This window comes from Eumetopias jubatus, unplaced genomic scaffold (genome assembly GCF_037043125.1).
Source record: "Eumetopias jubatus isolate StellerSeaLion01/CBP00866 unplaced genomic scaffold, mEumJub1_p1.0 scaffold_4, whole genome shotgun sequence".
In the NCBI taxonomy this organism is placed as follows: Eukaryota; Metazoa; Chordata; class Mammalia; order Carnivora; family Otariidae; genus Eumetopias; species Eumetopias jubatus.
Window position 1 is genome coordinate 97,345,885 of NW_028274810.1, and position 19,309 is coordinate 97,365,193.

Genomic DNA, 19,309 nt, shown 5'->3' on the forward strand with positions numbered 1-19,309 from the left:
CATCGGTGGATGACAGCCAAGTCGTGGGCTGAAAGAATGATGACCGAGGTGTTCTGCAGGAGCTGGTACAGGGAGCAGAGTCAGACCGCCAGCAGTTTTCTAGCTGGGGGTGGTTAACATTCTGCAGTTGGTGCTGATGGAGGAAAAGAGGCTGGAAACATATATGGAAGTAAGTTTTCCACAAGGAATTAAGAGTCCATTTCAAAAATTTTAATGTATGCTTAGGAAAGAAAACCGGAAGCTAATGACTCGGTGAAGTCAGCAGAAGTCACAGTCAGGGCAAGCGGGAACTGGGCAGCAAGACCGAGGCGAGAGCAGAGCCTCCGAAACCATGGCCAGAAAGGCTCCGGCAAAGGTCAGCCCAGCCGCACATGGGACGGGGTGTGTTCATCAGATGGTCAGAGTGGCCGTTACGGCTGCCCAAGGTGACACCGGGGGAAGACGAGCCACTCGGAGCCTAGCCCCGGCTCTCCACAGTGTTTGGGAGAGAACATTTTGAAGCAGCAAGAGGCCGTGCAGCAACTGGTTTTCATGAAAGTAATATGCTATACATTTTCTATACATTTATTTTACACTTAAAACAACTTGAAAATGTACCTGACAGTAAAAAAAAATTCTGTTAAGCAGTTTGGGCATAATTTCAACCCTTTTCTGTAGTCAGACTAGCCAAGAGAGCCGTCTGTAATCCTGGAGACAAATTATAAAAATAAAACCTCTGTGGGTTTAAGTTGCTCATAGTATTAAAACAGGACTCTAGGCTTTGCTTCCAACAGAAACAATGGAAAAGTTCTGGATTTTTCAGAGCCGCAGATCCCAGTGTAAATTCCTGGGATGCTTGCGTCGCACGCGGGGGTGGGGCACAGCCTTTGCCCCTGTGGAGGGTCTGGCCCACAACTCTTCCACATGCCAAGCTCAGGGGAGGAACAGCAAGGATCACATCTGAAGGGACTTTTTAATTTCTCTAAAAAAAGGCTTTTAGTGGCTTTGACTAGATAATTCCAAATACCAGAGAAGGCTCCCCAAATAAACTTTAATAAATTCAAATTGAGAAAGCACTACATTTCCTTTTACTCTTTGGAACCTCGAAGTCTTGTGGCATGAGCAAAATGATTTTACAGACTACCTACCTACCTCTGAAACTCAAACAAGCTGCCAGCCTGTTCTACTTTATAATTATTTTCATTTCTAGGATTCTTCTCAGGGATCTTCAGTAGCTTTTCTTTTACAGGGGGGGGAAATGTATCTAAAGTCTGAAAACCTTGCATATAAAACACTGAGTTGGCAACTACATTAACTCCAGTTTAAGAGTCAGTCCCCGGAGGCCAAACAAACAGGGACTGGGAGCTGAGTAGGGAGGGGTGTGTGGCCGGCGCCTGGCAACCCCCTGAAACAGAGCACACGGCCACACCCTCGAGAATTGGTTATCCTCAGCTGAAAGTAAAGTCATTTATGATAAATTTTACGATACTCTATCCTGATGAATTAACTGTGAAATTTAGATTTAAAAATATTCAGGAAGTGAAATCTAGATACAAATCTGAGAGAAGACACCATTACAACACTTAAAATCATTATCTACATTTGTTTACAGAAATGCTCAGAGGGAACAGTGGTCAAGCCATATCACTAAGGAAGGTATGATACCTGTTTATGTGTTCATTTTTTCTCATTTTTCTAGATGAACATTTGGCTACAGTATGGAAAAAACCTAATGAATACATTATTTTTGAAAGAAATGCCTGACAAAGGCAAAATTAATGAGGCAACTGAAAACGGCCACTATTGGTTGAGATGAACATATGCAATTTTATAACAGTAGAATTTGGAAAAGGTCTCAGTGGTCTACTTTGCCTACACAGCAGAAAGTATTGAGGTGCTTCTCTTCTGTCTCCTACTTGTACACCTAGTCTGAGTGTCCAAAAAAAAAAAACATCAAAATTCACAACAGACACACATTTAAAGGGGGTGTAGAATAGAAGAGACGTTCCTGAGCAGCCGACACTGCTCAAGCACTCAAATTACCGCCGCTGACCTTCTCTGTTCAGCAGGCCCTCTTCAACTTGTTATCCTGTGCATCATGTGACTTCCAACAAAAAGTCAACTTCCCTCCTCCTTTTGAGTAGCCACACACCTCGTATTCTTTTTCTTGTTTCACTGCACTTGGTTATTGTATCCCCCTCATTACTTAAATCAAAAATCTAACCTAAATAACCCTGCTGAGTGCCTCCCAGCTATAAGCGAAGGGTCAGCGTGTTGGCAGTCAACCGTGACCATCATCAGAGTATTGTTTCCTGGCTTTCCTTTTGCTTCTCCTAAAAATGTGAAATTGATATGCCATGTTCTGATAGAGGTTTAAGAAACAGGTTATAAAAATAAAATAATCTACAGAGATACTAAACTACGCATCACTTGGATCTACCGTGGGACACTTTTATTCCAGTATAATTTTTAAGACTGTTAATACATCACTACTGCTAAGCAATCTCATTCTCTTCTTCCAAGACCTCAGCCGTCCTCTGGCCTCCTCCACACCTGCAGACATGCCTCTATCAGAACTTATGAACGGACACATCACCGCTCCACCAGGGAAGGGCCTGGACCTCTGGGGGCTTATGCATGCACACAGACCAGCACAAATTTGCCCACTCTGATAACTCAAAATGCTGTCTTTCAGACTCAAGTAGAGAAGGAACTAAAATGTATTCTCCTCAGAGAGTAATTATTTTTTAAGTCACAACTTATACTTAAATTCGAGATTTTTTCCTTTAAGATCTGCACCCAAGAACAAAATCATACTAACTAGCCTATTTGACAATACATCTCACACTCAGATGCACTAGCCTCTATCACACTACTGTTCAAATTTAGCTCAAGCTCAATTCTTGCAAGGTAAGAATTTTTCCCCTCTAAATACTTTTGTAAAGTTTCTGGAACCATGGTGAAGCAGAAGTATTTTGATTTTTCTTGGATGCTTATTATCTACAAGACACTTTATTAAGAGCTACAGGGAATGAATATATGTACATACACACACACACACACACACACACACACACACACACATTTAGACATATATATATAAAACCACAAAGATGTCTGCCCCAAAGGAACTTAAAACTGAAGTTACGTCCAGCTTTGTGAAAAGTTAAGTCCCTTTGCAGAAGGGCCCTACCTAATGTCAACAAGAAGCAAATGTTGAATGGAAAAGATGTTCAAGAGACTCTGAATCTCATTAAAAATAAAAACGAGGGAGGGGAAAGGAGGGAGGAAGAAAGCAGGAAGAGGGAAGGCCAAGGAGGTGGGGAGAGGGAGGGAAGGGAGAGAGAGAGAGACAGGGGAGGGGACGAAGTAAACCTCCAGCCAGCCAGGTGCAGCAAGGACACGTGCACAGCGGGGACCCTCCCGAGGCACGGAAGCCACGGAACCCCAAGCACCGACATGGCAGCCTTTCAGAAACACCAAATCTTCTCAGTGCTGGTCTCCCAGGATTATGCCACATTCTCTCGAGTTGATGCTTCTCTCTTTCGTCAACATAGGGATAAAATCACGCCCCCCAAGGAGCAAAGAAGCCTGGTGCGAGGGCTCACCAAGCACTAGGATTTTCAACAGCTGCCTCCTAGGCCAGTGCCCGAGGCTGGAGAAGGGTCTCCCTCTCACTCCAGTCACCCATTTCACCTGCTCCCAAAAGGTTCCTGTGCCCCCAAAGTCATACATCTTTCCTGCAAAGAGCTGACCCCAACTTAAATGAGACTCTGTCCCTCCCCGGTGTGTTGGGGTGGTACTCGGGATAAAACGGGTTCTCGAAAGGCACAAACCCACAAAAACTGAAATTCACAAAACTGCAACTACACCGTGCAGCCTTAGGCCATGATCTGATTAAGGAGAAATGATCCTGGTTAAGGCAGACAGGAACGAGCTGTAATACACACTAGTGACAACTACCTGATACTGTCATCAGGAGGAGTAAGTCAGATAATGCACAAAAAAGAACTCTGCACAGTGCCTGACACAGATGGAATCAATGGAATCAATTGTAAGGATTACCCACAGTAGACTCTACAAAACAAACTACAGAAACCCCACGCCTACAAGTCTCACTTGTCAGCATATGTTCCTTCTTATGAAGACAATGACATTCTGCTTCCACTAACAATTCCGAATTCATCCATTTGTTTTGTTCATTTGTTCTCCAGTGATTCACACGATCCCACCCAGGTATCACTATGGAAATGTACGAGTCCAATGAGGACAGAAGTTTAACTGAGTGCTTCAAACACTCACTAATGCACCCATCAATATACAGTAATGCTCTAACAGAAGCTGTGAGTACATTTCAGTGTTTTTTTTAATCTGTAACCTACTGATTTTATTGCTTCTAAACATTAACAGTTCACTCAATGGTTCTTAATCTTTTGGGAAAGAAACCTTAGACACCCTTTGAAAATCTGGCTACCCCTAAGACCCCTCTCCCCCGGTAGTCACAAAGAGACATAACCACACTTGGAGGCTCATGGACCTCTGTGTCATCACAGAGTCCAGCTCTAAGTTCATGCAAACATGCATATTGAGGGGTACACCTGTGTGACCCCCAAAAAGACTCCACTCCTTAGACTGCTCAATAAAAATGCTGCACAGAAAATCAGGACATTTGTTTCCTTAAAACTGATACCGTCAGCTTCCCTGGTAACCTGCAAGAAAACGACTCTTTCACATTTTTGTTTTTTCCTGACTGCATATCCAGAAAGATGTAAAATGACAGATTTTCTAATCTGTCATGTGCAGCACGGAAACTGCTCCCACACAGTTACTTTCAGGGCTGCCTGATAATTTAATGTCTAAGAAAACGTACCCAAAATTCATCCAAAATGTCAACCCACAAAATTTGGTCCCAACAGTACGGCAGTCACGAGTGGTTTGGACCACATAGAGGTAAGACAGAAGAAGGAAACAGCAAACCCTTCATTTGGGCAACAAGCAAACAGTCAAACATGTTTACTTCTGCCCAGGCACAAGCGACAAATCAAATTCCAGGAGTTATCTAATCCACCAATCCACTTAACCACAGGTGTCCCTAGTTTGAGTAACGAGTAAAACAAGACAGCTTTTTTTTTTCAAAAGTTGTTTATATTTATTTAATACTAAGAACATAGATATCCTAAAGAAGAGACAGACGATAAGACAGCTTTTAAGAGAGAAGCAGGTCTCCAGCCCATGAGTTCTCTAAGGCCACGATGTGTATCTAGTTGCAGACCCACAGACCATCTTAACTCTTACCTAATTTTCAATCTATACTTAATTCACTTTGTGTCACCAAACCAAAACATACGGATTTTAATAAGCCGTGTTAGAAGATGTTGGAACTATTCCTTTATTTTTTCAGAAGGGCCACAATAAGCCAAAGGATGGACAGACTAAGTTTGCCAGTGCCCACCAATTAAAATGGGACAGACCAAGGTCAGTGTGCCAGGCATATTCCTACAAGGCTCTCGCTTGATGCTCACAGCAATCCTGCAAGGCAGATCTTATCCCCATTTTACAGACAGGTAAACTGAAGAGCAAAACATGTGGAGTAACCTGTCCAAAGTCATACTGCTATTAACTGGTGGAGCTGGGATATGAACCTGGCCTAATTCCAAGGCCATGTTCACAATAAAGTCCACACATCGTACATCTCCCAGAACTCAGAGGTAGAGCTGGGTCAACAATTTTTCCCTTCTCGCCTCCCCACAACACAGACACACAGTTCAGGCTCATTTTAAACAGGTTATCCATGTGCAAAGTAGTGATCAAGTTGTATTTAACAGAGAAGCAATAATGAAGCTCAGGCAGTATACTCATGTACTTTAGCACAGTTGGAAGTTGGAGGGAGCGCAATCATCATTCACCGTGAAAACAGAGCTTACCAACTCCGTGTACTTTCTGACAACGGCCCATGAGATTTAGGGGATCCCTGTCTCTCTAAAACTGAAGAGGGCCAGGAAGAGCATTGAGTTAAGCATCACTTCTTCTTGATTCAGTATTTTCTATACTCTCGTGCAACCATAAATTGAATTTATCTTGGCACACAGGCAGCAATTTACATTTTATATCCGGAATTCTTGAATTTATAATTCTGATGGAATCAAAACTATAAATATCAAGCTTAACACCCAAATTTGATCTTGTTATCAACGACACGATCACATGCAGCAAGGAAGATACTCCCTGTGACAATATATTCAGCAGCTAATCAAACTGCTTAAACAAGCAAATTTGGAATTTTAAGCCCCTTAGTTCAAAAATCCAACCAAGACTGACTATCTCTAGTTATTCCTTTTGATTATTGGTCTGGAATGACAATGAGAGGGAAGCTGTAAATTCAACCCCACTGTCAATCCTACAAAAATTACAATCCACAATGTGTAACTGCAGGAGGAACATGTTCCCGGGGGGGGGGGGGGGGGGGGGGGGCGGGGGCGGGGGCGGAATGTGAGGCTTCGGTCTGCGCTGTGCCAACATTAATCCGCTCACGGAGAAGGTAGCAAAGGCAGGAGGCGGAGATGAAAGCCCTCATTCCTCACAGGGGTCCTCAGACACTCTGCCCAAAACCAGCAGTCACCTGATTGCACAGAGACGCAGGGTCTAAAAATCTATGTTAAAAACAAAGATACAGAACCAGAAAGGCATATTCTACCCCTCCAACTGGCAAGAGAATGAAAACTGAACCTAAGAAGCCAAACAGTAGAAAAAAACTAAAGTAACAAAAGGCACAGGAATTCACACTGTTGCCCATTCTAAACTGTAGGACCATTTCAAACACTGCACACGGTTGGTTTTGGGGTTCTAAACAGGGGTGAACAAACCAGTTTGTCTTCATTTTTGTGGCATGTGGTGTCTCAGGAAACCTACAAAAGACTGCCCCAATAGGAAGGATTAGAAGTACAAGGGGAAAGACTGTTTATCACCGCAGCTTTAATAGAAAGGGGGGGGGGGGGGGCTTTTAGCCTAAATAGGTACTTACTGGTTTTCTTTTTAACCAAAGCAAAGATAATTCTCTGCAACTACACATAACTGGTAACATACAGTTAATTTATTAAGGATGAAATTAGGTTTGGGTCATTCAGATACTGATTAATAAGAACATATAAAATGGAAGTTTTCCAAGTATCAAATTAGCAAGGATTTTGAATGTCATAATCTTATTTTAGAAACTGGTATTTTTATATATCATACACATACAGTATCATTATTTGATCATTAGAATAAGTCTCTAGCTTCTGAAACTACTCAAAGACTCTATGTATATTAAAATATATTGATACATAATACTTAAAATAACTATACATGTACCAGCTTAGTATGAAAATTCCCATCAAAAAATATTTCTAAATTTCAGGGTCATGACCACAAAAATGGGAGGAGGAAATTGGTACAGCAGAGGGTTCAGAATGCTGAGAAATTTCGTCTCTTACCCATAATCCCTCAGAACTTTTTCTTCTTAATATATGTGCCAAGTTTTAACCTTTTAAAACAAAGCTACCTCCTAATTTTTAGAGGAAAGGATAGAACAGAAAGGAAATTGCTTTTGGAAAATGAAAGCACGGATTACTAGGCAGAGGTTCTGTCTGGACTACCGGGTGTGTGTTTGAGGCATGGGGGTGGGGCGTAAACGACCTTAGTTAAAGACCGAATCTTTAAAACTACGTCAACCAAACTCTTATTAAAAGTTTCAGGTAGAAAAGGCCATATTACGTTTTGCTACAAATTCAGGAAGTTTCAAAAAAGTTTCAAAACCTTTTACTTATTCCAAAGACTCTACAGCAAGGTAAATACAATTAAGGAATCAACCCCTGCCCCTCAGGAGGAAAATTCACTAGAGCACAAAGGCAGGTTAGGGCAGCTCCCTCTTCCTTGTTTCTTTTCATGCTTTTCCTTCTGAATGAGTCAAGCTGCTAGAATAGGAACAGCTTTAAGAGCAAACAAAACCTCTTAAGAAAGTGCTGCTTCCAACAGTTCAAATGAGCTCCTCTTAAAGGAACAAATAAAAAATAAAAAGCCACCGCCCAAATAAACACTTCAGATAAAAAAAAAAAAAAAAAAGACAAAATCCCTACCAAATGGTGTCACAGCATCAAGACAGAAAGAAAGTAACAAGCATGATTTAACTCCACAACGAATCAGCACTGCACTTACCACCAGTTTCCAGATTTAATTTTTGGAGTGTATGTAAATTAAAACACGTTCATGATCTCTAACATTCAAGCTTAAGAAAACTTTCAACATCACCATATTGTATTCAGTGGAACAGCCAGTCAGTCTCAACGCAAGAACACCGGTGCAGAGAAGGAAGCTGAACATCACCGTCTTCTTGAAATCCCCAGAAGACGAAGCGCAAGAGCTCCCTGGTCCTAGAAGTGATTCACCCCCAACCCCCCACCAAGCCGTCAGCACTGCAGAGGGACTTAGGCCAAGGCAATGTCTCACTCTGTTCTTGCGGTTTCTAAACCGATTTCAAAAATAATATAAAACTTGAGAAAAATGAAACACTCAGAAGCAGCCCAAACCAACAAATACCATTTAAAAAAACACTTAACAGACGATGGATAACAAGGGACAAAAAATGTCATCTATTAGAGTTTTTAAAAACTGTTCATTTGAGGTGCTCAAAGGAATACAATAAATCTATTCAATCCATAAACCCCCAAGGCAAAAATAACTGAAGGCATTAGTTCTCAGCATAAGTTCGCTTTCTAATACCAAAGGCTTCCCTTAATCACACTGCCTTATTATTTAGGATTAAAGTGGGCAATTCTACAGTGAGTAGTGAAAATTCATCTTGGCTAATTAGTAAAGCCTTACAAAACACTGCTACTTATTCAGTATGACTGTCCTACTCAGAAACATTATCAATAAAAACTGGATTTAGGCAAGGCGGAGCCGAAGAACGCAGGAGGCAGGCGAGCCGGGGCCAACCACGTGACCCGTCGGAGTGCCAGTTCCCTCACCTACAAAGGAGGATAAGCATCCTCCCCGGCCGGCAGCGCGAGCGGTAGGGGCATCAGCAGTGCTGTCCCCGGAGCACCGAGCACCGAGCACGGTGCCGGGCACACGTGCGACTCGCTGACCGAGGAAGGGCCGTCACCCTCACGATCAACGGAAAGCAGTGATTCATCACTTAACGACAGGATGTGCAGAGAAGGGTCAAATCACGAGACATGTCCATATCAAAATCCACTGTAAGGAATCAGTTCGACCAAGAACTCTTGGGCTGTCTGACACTGGCTTAATCAGAGTGCTAATAAAGAAAAACGGCTGCTTTCAGTATTCATCTTTTTCACTTGGAGAAACAACAGTAGCCTTTTCAAGTAACTCTTGCCTCTCTCCATGCCATTCAGAGCCCCCGAACCACGTTAACCAAATGATTAACATTAATCAAATCAAACTTTAGACGTGTCCTTGGCAGCAGGTACGTGAACCGGTCACGTGAGAGCCGACACTACCAGGCTAGCCCGATCTGGGACTGCGACGGGCCCACATCTCTCTCAGCCTCACGCTGTGTGGAGAACCCGCGTCACGGCATCCCTGGAGCACTCGCCCAGTCCCTCACTTCTTCACAGGCAACTTCAAATACGAGACTACACTCCTCTCTGTAATGCTGCTGAGTTCGTGTGTATAGCAGCCCCTCTGTAAACCAGAACAGGAAACTGCCTAGGGTTCCTAGGGAAAGGAAGTACTCAGTGAGTTTCCAAAAACAATTAATCCGTAATTCTGAAGAAGAACCTAGTACTCCTATGGGGTTTGTTTTTGTTTTTTACTTTCAAATTATAAACAAATTTTTTAAAATCAACGAAACTAGTTTGAACTCACCACATTAAGGGCCTCGTTTCTTTTTTCCTTTTAGAAAATGTAATCATGATCAAACCTATTTTCTGGATTAGGGAAGTCTCACCTTCCAATTTACATATAACAGGAGAACCAGAGTAACAGCCTAACACACTCAGTCACAATGCTTGAAGCAGTTTTGAATCGTGGCATGTATTAGGATTTTTCCAAGTTCATCCACTGAACTACAGTTGAAAAATGTGCAAAATGCTTTGAAAAATTTTAGTTAATCCACACAATTTCCTTATGAACAAGTTATACATAGCAAAAACATCAAAGGCACAAAGCTACTCACCAATTTCTTACCTAAACTTGGAGCAAGTTAGTAGCAGCTGCAGAATTAGAAACTAAAAAAGAAAAAAAATCCCATCTCCTACTGTTGAAAAAATATCAAAGCTGTATCCACTTTTTAAAAACAGGCCACCGCAACAGCAGCATCGATCAACCTGGCAGGCAACCATCGGAGATGGGACCCAACGCCCACCAAAGACGTCAGCCAGCTAGAAGGAAGTGAGGGCCACAGTGGGGGCCAACCAGGACACCAGGACACTGCTCTCTCGGGTCCAACGCGACAGGTCAACGCTGGGGCCACACTTCCAGAGGAACGTCAGTCACCACCAGCCACTGCCCCACAACCTATGCCAGCACCTGCGAACAAGAGCTACCGAGGAGCATGCTGCAAGGAAGTGGACACCAGACCTGCCCACCAGATGCCCAGAAGGTTCAGGGCCCATCCGCCATCACCCTCAGGCACCACGGCCAGGCTTCCATCATTCGGCCAGGCCTCTGCCCTTCAGCTTTGGCCAAGGAGCCTCAACGAGAACCGTGGGCTGCTAGGAGAGGCCACGACAGCAAACACCACCAAAGCACCCGTGTTCTCGGCTTTTATCACACGCATCCTCTAATTGTAACTTTAAACGGAACCAGTGTTTTCCCTCCCATCTGCTGCCGTTGCCCACCCGTGGACAAGCGGATGAAAAGCAGTATATCCTGTAGAAGAAAAAGCATAGAGGGGCGGCTGGGTGGCTCAGTCGTTAAGCATCTGCCTTCAGCTCGGGTCATGATCCTGGGGTCCTGGGATCGAGCCCCACATCAGACTCCCTGCTCGGTGGGAAGCCTGCTTCTCCCTCTCCCACCCCCCCCCGTGTTCCCTCTCTCGCTGTGTCTCTCTCTGTCAAATAAATAAAATCTTTAAAAAAAAGAAGAAGAAGAAGAAGAAGAAGCACAGTAAACCTGGGTTCAAGTTCTGACTCTGACACCCACCGGCAGTGAGTTTGGACAGGTCAGCCAAGCTGGCTAAGGGTCCAACTCCTCATGTGGAGGCAGTGTGCACACCACAGTAGCAGAGACTACAGGGGAATACCCGCCCAAAGGAGAGTGCCCAGCACTGCTCAGGGCTCGGGAGCTGCCCGCCTCTGCCCCCGAGCACCCTCACCGCCTCCATCAGAGCCTCTTGTCACACCAGCGGTGACCTGTGACCTCCCATGTCCCTCCCAAGTTTTTCCTTCCCCAACTCACACAAGGTCTTTCCTTCTTCCCCTCCTCAATATCCTTCACAGGAGTCCTCCCCAGGAGAACTCCCCACGGTGCTCTGCTTTTGTCACTACAAAGCAGCATCATGTCCTCTCCAAAGGGGCTCCTGCCTACCCTGCCCCCCAATTCTGGACCCCAAACACACATACACTAGAATACCTAGGAAGCCTGACCTGCCCTGAGTTACATTAAGACGGGCAATAAGCTCCTCCCTGAATGTTTTACTCATCTCTCTAATCTTCCCTACCAATCCAGCCACCGAGTGCAGTGCCTGGTAGAAAAGGGGCCCATACGTCCACTTGGAGAACGGAGTTTCATGATGCAAAAACACTTGCGTGGGTTTCTAGGTGCCCCTCCATGCCCCCACCCCGACCGGGGCAACAAATTCCCCCAAACTGCTGACAGAACATCCAAATCGGTCACTCTTCCTGGAGCGGAACTTGACGGAGCCCAACCCGTGTCATTCATGTCATAGCCTCTGAAAGGCCATCCTTGGCCACCCATCCACAGTCACACCATGTCTCACCAACCCCCCCAGCAGCGTGTGCACGCACTCTCTTTCTCTCTCACACACACACACACACAAACACGTAACATTCCAAAACGCATACCGTCCCTGTGTTGGCTGGCTAGAACGTACATTCCACGAGACGGGGGAACCCTGGGCGTTCTAGTTCTCTGCTGTAACTTCAGCATCTACCATAGCATGGGACACAGACACAGCAAACGCCTGTCACATAAGGCTGAGGGGACACCCTCCAGACATCTGCTACTTTTCTCTGACAGTCCCCTAAGGCTCCTCTCCACCTTCTGCAAGCCCAGCCGAGTTCCCTTCTCTGGGCATCAGGAGTCCTCGTTGCTCCACCAGTAGGTTAGCACTTCACTTCTTTCCCTTAAACTGCCTCAGACCAAATCATTTTGCAGCTCTTACCTCCCTAACTTGACTGCAAGTGTGTATATGCTCTGTCACCTTTGGAGAAGAAAGAATTTCAAATATGTGCAACTAACGAAAACTGAGTTGTTCTTCACAGTACCAAGACTTCTTATTTGAACGACTCTGGTTACAGAGACACATAAAACATTTCCTCTTTAAGCTGATTCTAATTCCACCATTCTGCGATGACTCCAAGTCACCTAGACAGATACTATAAACCATTTGGCATTCTCAGGGACTACTTATAGTTTTTATGAAGGATTATCTAAACCTCTCAAGTAACCTGAAGGAGCTACATACTCTTCACAATTCACTGCCAGTTTTGTCATAAACCGCCCTATTTACTGTCCAGCTCTCAGCTATAAAAACTATTTGCTGCTATAAATAATTCCTCTCTCTAGTTTGTTGTGAACGGAAAAGTCAATAGGTCAGAAGCAGGCCAAAAACCAGGGTGAATCGGCACAGGGCGAGGCTCTGCCATGGGAAAGCAGAGTGGCGAGGCCCACCGCTTGTTCTGGGCTTAGAGAAATCCCCCATAAATACCGACTGACTGAATGAGTCACAAACTCATCCCTTCCTCTGCAAGGAACACAAACTCTCAGCCGCACGGTGTCAGTGGCACTTACTGTTACAACAGACCCGCCCACTCCGCTGAACTCTTCTACTACCTCGTTTGCTCTTGACAGCAACCCCAAGAGGCTAGGCAGTACAGAGGCCATTCGGTGTTAAAACATCCATTTTTACAGCTATGGAAACTGTACCCCAGAAAGGTAACGTAACTTCCCCAGTCACACACCTGGTAGAAACCCAGGAGTCCCGTGTTTTACACGCCTTCCACTCAGCCCCTGTGTATGAGCCACTATTGTTTCTTGAGGGTAAAAGAACTTCAGGTAAGGCTCTTCTGTGGCCAGGAGACAGCAGGGCAACACCAAATTTGCTATTATAGTCTGTGTTTTAAAAGAACTTTTGCCAACAGTCATTATTTACTGCTAACCAGCAAATTCAATCTCTTATTTCTCACAATAACAAACAGGACACAAATCGAGAAGATGGTAAATTCTTCTAACTAACTATGGCCTTTCTATGTTACTTCTAAGATCACAATCTTCCTGTGGTGCAAATTAAAATAACCAAAGCATCGGACACTAAGAAACCCTCCCTCCTTCTCTACCTGCTGTCGCAAGAAATTCTCATGCTCCATCTCCTAACGGGCTGCTCAGACATTTAAGAAGTTAGGCTGACTTACAAAGCTGAGAATCCAAAATTCTCGTTTGAAATGCCTCAAGTATGCACATCTTTGGCCCATGGCAAAACTAACTGCATGCTCCCTGGTCAGAGACAATATGAACTGTGTTCTCCCAGCACCGTGTTCTCTTCCTTCGTTACAAGGTTTGTGTGGGTCTTTGTTTGCCAATCTGCCAACATTTATTGAGGGCCTATTCTGTGCCAGCCATCAAGGTGCGGATCAGCAACTTCCTGATTTAATGTCGGTCTCCCCAACCAGACTCCAGGCGACATGAGAAGAGTCACTGCTTCTTTTCTGCTCACCATTGCACTGTTCAACCTAGCAGAGTGCCTGGCACACAGCAGGGACTTCACAAACATGAACTGCATTAATGAATGATAAGAGAGACGGAGAGAGAGAGAGAGAGAGAAGGGGCCACTCTGTAAGGGAAGCGGGGCTTTTACTGCCCAGAACACGCCTCATGATCCCCCAGCAACGTGATGCATTCTGAAAGGCGCCACATGCAATGCACAGCTGTAGGCATAGCAGCTGTCCTGCAAAGGAGCTAAGGCCCAGAACTCTGAAGAATTCGGCCCTTTGTTTCTCTCTGCCTGCCTCATAACCAAAATGAAGTTAGGTCCACTGTCAGACTACCTGTCAGCTACATGTCTTCAACATCTGGCTTTCAGAATTACTAAGCTAATGTGCTACTGAACGAAATTTATGTTGATTTACTCTCTGACATCACTGCCTGAAAAAATATTTAAACGTCTGAGGTCACACATAAGACCTGAGCAGAACCAAGTTAAAATAAAAAGTTCTCCGTTTCAGGTCTTTGCAAGCTATAAATTAGCTTTCACCGAGTAATTTAAAAGCAAAGAAGGTTTGACTCATTATTTAAACTCTCTAAACTTCAGGACTCTTTACCAGTAAGTTGTTCAAAACAGGGTATTAAGTTGCCAGAGCGAGCTTCATGCAAGTATTTTCATTAAAACCTAAGACTCAGTGGATTATATGCTTCCCAGAGTAAATACAAAAATAATAACAGGGATAACATGAACTACTTAATTCAATGTAAAAACCCAGCAATCTAGGCAGGTATAAAAATGTACATTTGTAAATTCATGTATCACTAATTAGACAAAAAGTTTATTTTCAGTTTTTTTCCTCCACATCCAACTAAATGAGCAGAAAAAAAAACATTTAGGGTTCAATAAAAAAGCAGAAAGTGATGCACACCAAAGTATGCTGAACAGAGGAAAACCTGAAAGAAGCTGCTAGGAAGCTATGAATATATTTAAATATATCATTAGTTATACTTAGTAGCAGAGTAAAGATCTCCCCCTCCCCCAAACTACCACCCCTGCAAATAAATCACAACTTACCTGGAGAGGCTGGTGGCATTACTCATAAATAAAATGAACACTAAATAAAGAAACAAACTGAAATATGTAAACAGTTTGCAAACAATTAGGTACTAAGCCTAAAAACAACAACAATCTTAATACTCAGTTACAGCAGTAGAAAAAGACGCTTGGGAATTTTCTATACCCTGACCATCTGATGCAGGATCAAAGCATTTAATGGCCTAAAAATAATAATGAAATAACATTCGATAAAAAGAAAACACGTACTTAGGAAAAGACCCCCCCCCCCACAACTTTCTCTTGGATGAGTTAGTTGTATTCCCATTACACTGTGAAATATAAAGAATATGTAATGGGAAAAAAATCACAATCGACTTCTTGCCTACATTTCTAAACATTCTTTTTACATTCTTCCAAAATCATTTATGTTATGATTTCATTTACAGTTATGACTTCCACAACTCACTTGGCAATGTTCGGAGTAAAGGACGGACCCCTAAGTTCTGATGACTACAAAAATTTACGTAAGACCTAAGGCAGGCAAAAAAACCAAACGAACAAAAAAGGATTTATAGGACTAAGAAACTACCATGCCGTGCCTTGGCATATATTCAAACTGGGCTCTATGAAAGATTCACGAATTCACATTAAAATTCTTCATTAAAAAAAAAAAAACAAACCCAACGTGTCCGAATTGAATGCCAGCTGGAAATAGGATACATCCAACCAAACTATTTTCCTACCCAGAATTATCCCCTCCCCTTTTTAAGTGTGACTACGCTTTATCTTTTGTTCGAAAACATCGTAAAACAAAATAAAACTATGGGAGTTGAGTCAAAAGTGACCCAACAGCACACTCTTCAACTTCCATTTTGTTAATGGCCTAATTTCGAGAAGGTCCGCCGTGCTCAGACCTTCGCCCACCCCGAGTGTTGCAATCGTGCGCAGGGCGGCGCGGCCCGGCCCGGCGAGGACAGGAGAGGAGAGGAGAGTGGCGGGGCCTGTCCCGGCCCGGCCCGGCCCGGCCCCGCGCCCAGAGGAGTGGCAGGGCTCGGCGCGGCGCGGCCCGGGGCAGAGCGGCGGCGTCCGGCCCTTCCCGCACGGTCCCGGCTGCATCCGAGGCCGCCGAATCTGCGGACCTGGAAATGTCACTCTCGGAACACATTTCACGACGCGTTCGCTGGCCAACAGCACAAAAAGCGAAGAATATACCGGGCGTGCAGGGCTCGGGAGAGACCGGCCGCCGCTCCCACCCACGAGTGCGGCTATTTCGGAGGTTCCGAGCGAAGTGACAAGTAGCCCTCGGCCGGCCCTCCCGGCGCTCAGTCCGCTCACTTTTGCGCGCCCGGCTTCTCGGCCCCAACTTAGCCAAGAGCCCGAGCGCGGCGTCCGGCCGTGATTCAGCAGCGACCCGGGGCGGGGGGGGGGGGGGGGGGCCCGGGGGCCGTGATCGCGGGCTGGGGCCGGGCCGGGAAAGGTCACCGAGAGCCGCGGGCGCCGCCCGGGCCCCAACTCGGCCGGGCGGCGGCGGCGGCGGCGGGGGGAAGCCGGGGCGGCGCGGGCGCCTACCTTTCCTGCTTTTCGGGGAGCTCCGCTTGCTCCGGGCGCTGGCTCGCTCTTCCTCAATCGCAGCTGCTATCTCGGGGTTGTCTTCCCCATTGTACCAGACCAGGAGCTCCTCACCCGGCGCGATTGGCTGCGGGGACAGAAGAGACAGGAGCCGGGCCAATCAGAGCGGCGGTTGTTGGCGGGGCGGGGCGGGGCGGGGGCGGGGCTCCCAGCTGGGGCGGCGAGCCAGGCCAGCCCGGCAGGAAGGGCTCCTTAACCCTTGGCTGCCGCGGGCCTCGGCGGCCGCGGGCACAAACCCTCTGCTGGAGGGAGGACCTCACTTCCCGGCCCGCCTCCTCTCCCGGGGGGCCGCGGGGGCGGACCTGCGGCTCTGCTGTCAACTCCAAACTGCCTTACCTTACCGAATCTTACTGTTCAAAGCCTCACGACTGCCCACGCAGAAGGAAAAATAAAACACGGAACCATTTTGCCCACGAAATCTAGGCTCATGAGAAATGTAAAGCGTAAGGGAAAGAACCCGACGGCTTGGAAAGAGAAGTGTTGAAAGCTAATTACCGACGTACGTTTCGGATGCCAAGAGCAAGTTCAGCATGATAAGAACTATAAGTCACTGCACATTTATAAACGCACCGCTAATGATATCACGGAAATGCTAAAAGAAGAAGCGGGACGCAGGACGCAGGCGTCCCTGCACTATATTCTCTATGCACTGCCACCAACCTGCTCGGGGCAAAGGAGAATCCACTGCCTTGCCCTCTGTACCAGACAACTTTTAAATGCAGAAGGAAGTGCCTAAAAAAAACCACACAGGGACTATGCTCCTAAAACATTAACTCTGAAAAAGCCATGAGAGTAGCGAGGACACGGACCACCACCATGCTGATTACACCTAGGATCAGATCCTGAAGAAAAAGATAACCGAGTGGAAAGATCACATTACTAAATAGAATTTAAGGAAATGGCTTATTGGCTTCTCTCACAATGACTCATCTGTTCAAAAAGTTCCAAGGGTAACAACAAAAGTAAAAAGATTGCACCTAAAACCCACCGAATAAAATAAGAATCCATCAGTCCATTCTGATATAAATGTAATGAATGAACAAGTAAATAAATAAGAAGGAAAAAGCTCTTCCTTAAAGTAGATCCCAACTAATCAATAAAAAACAAATAATGGAATTAGAAAACCACCACTTGGCAATCAAAGCAGTAATAACTGATTCATCAACAGATGCTAAAACTAGTAGGTCTAAGTTTCAGGTGTAATAGAGTATTAGCATGGTCTCAAAACATCTCCCCATAAAACATGAATTACAAAGGTAAAAACAGTATCCTCAGAATGAGATAAATCAACATCCTGTGCCTCCTGATACAATGCACAGGAAAGATTATCATCACCTCTGGAGATCTCTGCCCAAAATCCATGACCATAACTTAATCATGATGAAATATAAGAAAAGCCCAAACTGCGGGCCATTCTACAAAATAACTGACAGGTTTGCTCAAAACTGAAAGGCTATACAAGACAAAGACTGACATACTGTCCACACTAAGGAGACTGATAAGACATTACAACTGAATGCAACTGAGCTTTCTCTTCCTATAAGGACATGGTTGGAACAACTGACAAAATGTGAATAAGGTGTATAGATTAGCTAATGAAATACTGTGTCAGTGTTAGCTCCCGGATTTTGATCACTGCACTAGGATTATGGAAGAGGAGGCCCTTGGTTTTAGGTGCAGGTGAATTCCATCTAAGATGCCAGTTTAGAAACAGCATAGTTCCTCATTTTAACATACCTTCTCGTCTAAATAAAGCCCTTGAAAGTAGACTTTATTTCGTTTCATTCTCTTCAGAACTCAGTTTATGTAGTCCAAATTTTAAGATATTCTAAATTCTTTGAAAGAACAAGCTACTGTTTCCTTTGCTCCACCAAGGATGGCTAAAACCTGCCATTTCCTTATCTTTAAACCAATATACTCTTATCTGCCTTCTTGAATCAGTTACACCTAAACCAAAAAACTAAATCTAACATATAATCTATTAATCAACTGAAATAGCCATTACAGATGTCTTTTGGCACTCTGATGAGCTAAATCTGTTTCTGCTGCAGGAACAGGCTTTTTATTTAAGTAAACTATTTCTAGTTCCAAATGTATAGTTTACTTCTCTTTTTGTTATAAATCACATATTGATGGAATGGCAGTATCCCCTAATATTTGAAATGATTAGCGTTCACAGAAATAAGTGAAATCTTCAATAAAAACCATAAAAAAGAAACACGGAATGGAGGGAGGAAAAAAATGTATTCCCAATATGTCCCTAACCCAAACATTATAACCAGAACACTGGCTACAAGACACCCACTGGACATTTTCAAGATACCTACCAGACTCAGAGCTTAAAGTTTCCTTGTTCATTCCACTGCAGTCTTCTGCAGAGCACTGACTGCACTAGCAACTGTGTGAAGATTAGTATCAGCACAAACTCTTTATTTAGGAGGCTACTCCTTTGTTGTTGCAAAACACAATATAAAACACAACAGAATCTGTTCTTAAATCTAACATTTCTAAATAGCTAGTGAACTGGTGAACAGCTAGGTTAAGAGTAACCTGATTTGTTAGCGATTGAACAACCTTCAAAACTGTTAGCAGCTGAGAGGATTATTATATTATTGAGCTTTTTACTTCCCCACTTCATAGTAAAACAGCGACACAACTAACAGATCTTTATGAAGAGGAAAATAATATATACTTTTTTTAATCAGTGCTTGTTTGCTTCAGTACTACATTGTTTTTTCTTCTGCACTGCTTAGCACATTT

General features: G+C 44.4%; 1 protein-coding gene across 10 annotated transcripts in view; it reads right to left on the reverse strand.

Annotated features, from left to right (window-relative positions):
- PRDM2 (PR/SET domain 2) overlaps positions 1-19,309 on the reverse strand; it is a 119,311-nt gene that overhangs the window by 52,113 nt on the left and 47,889 nt on the right. For 9 of the 10 annotated variants that reach the window (XR_003610189.2, XM_028108449.2, XM_028108447.2 and 6 more), the window contains one exon: positions 16,490-16,616. Coding sequence is in view for 8 of the 10 variants with exons in the window: in XM_028108449.2 (XP_027964250.1) it covers positions 16,490-16,616 (127 nt within the window). In the remaining 2 variants the exon portion in view is untranslated. Of the gene's footprint in view, positions 1-16,489; positions 16,617-19,309 lie in introns of those variants that run through there. The other variant, XM_028108448.2, reaches the window with a different exon arrangement.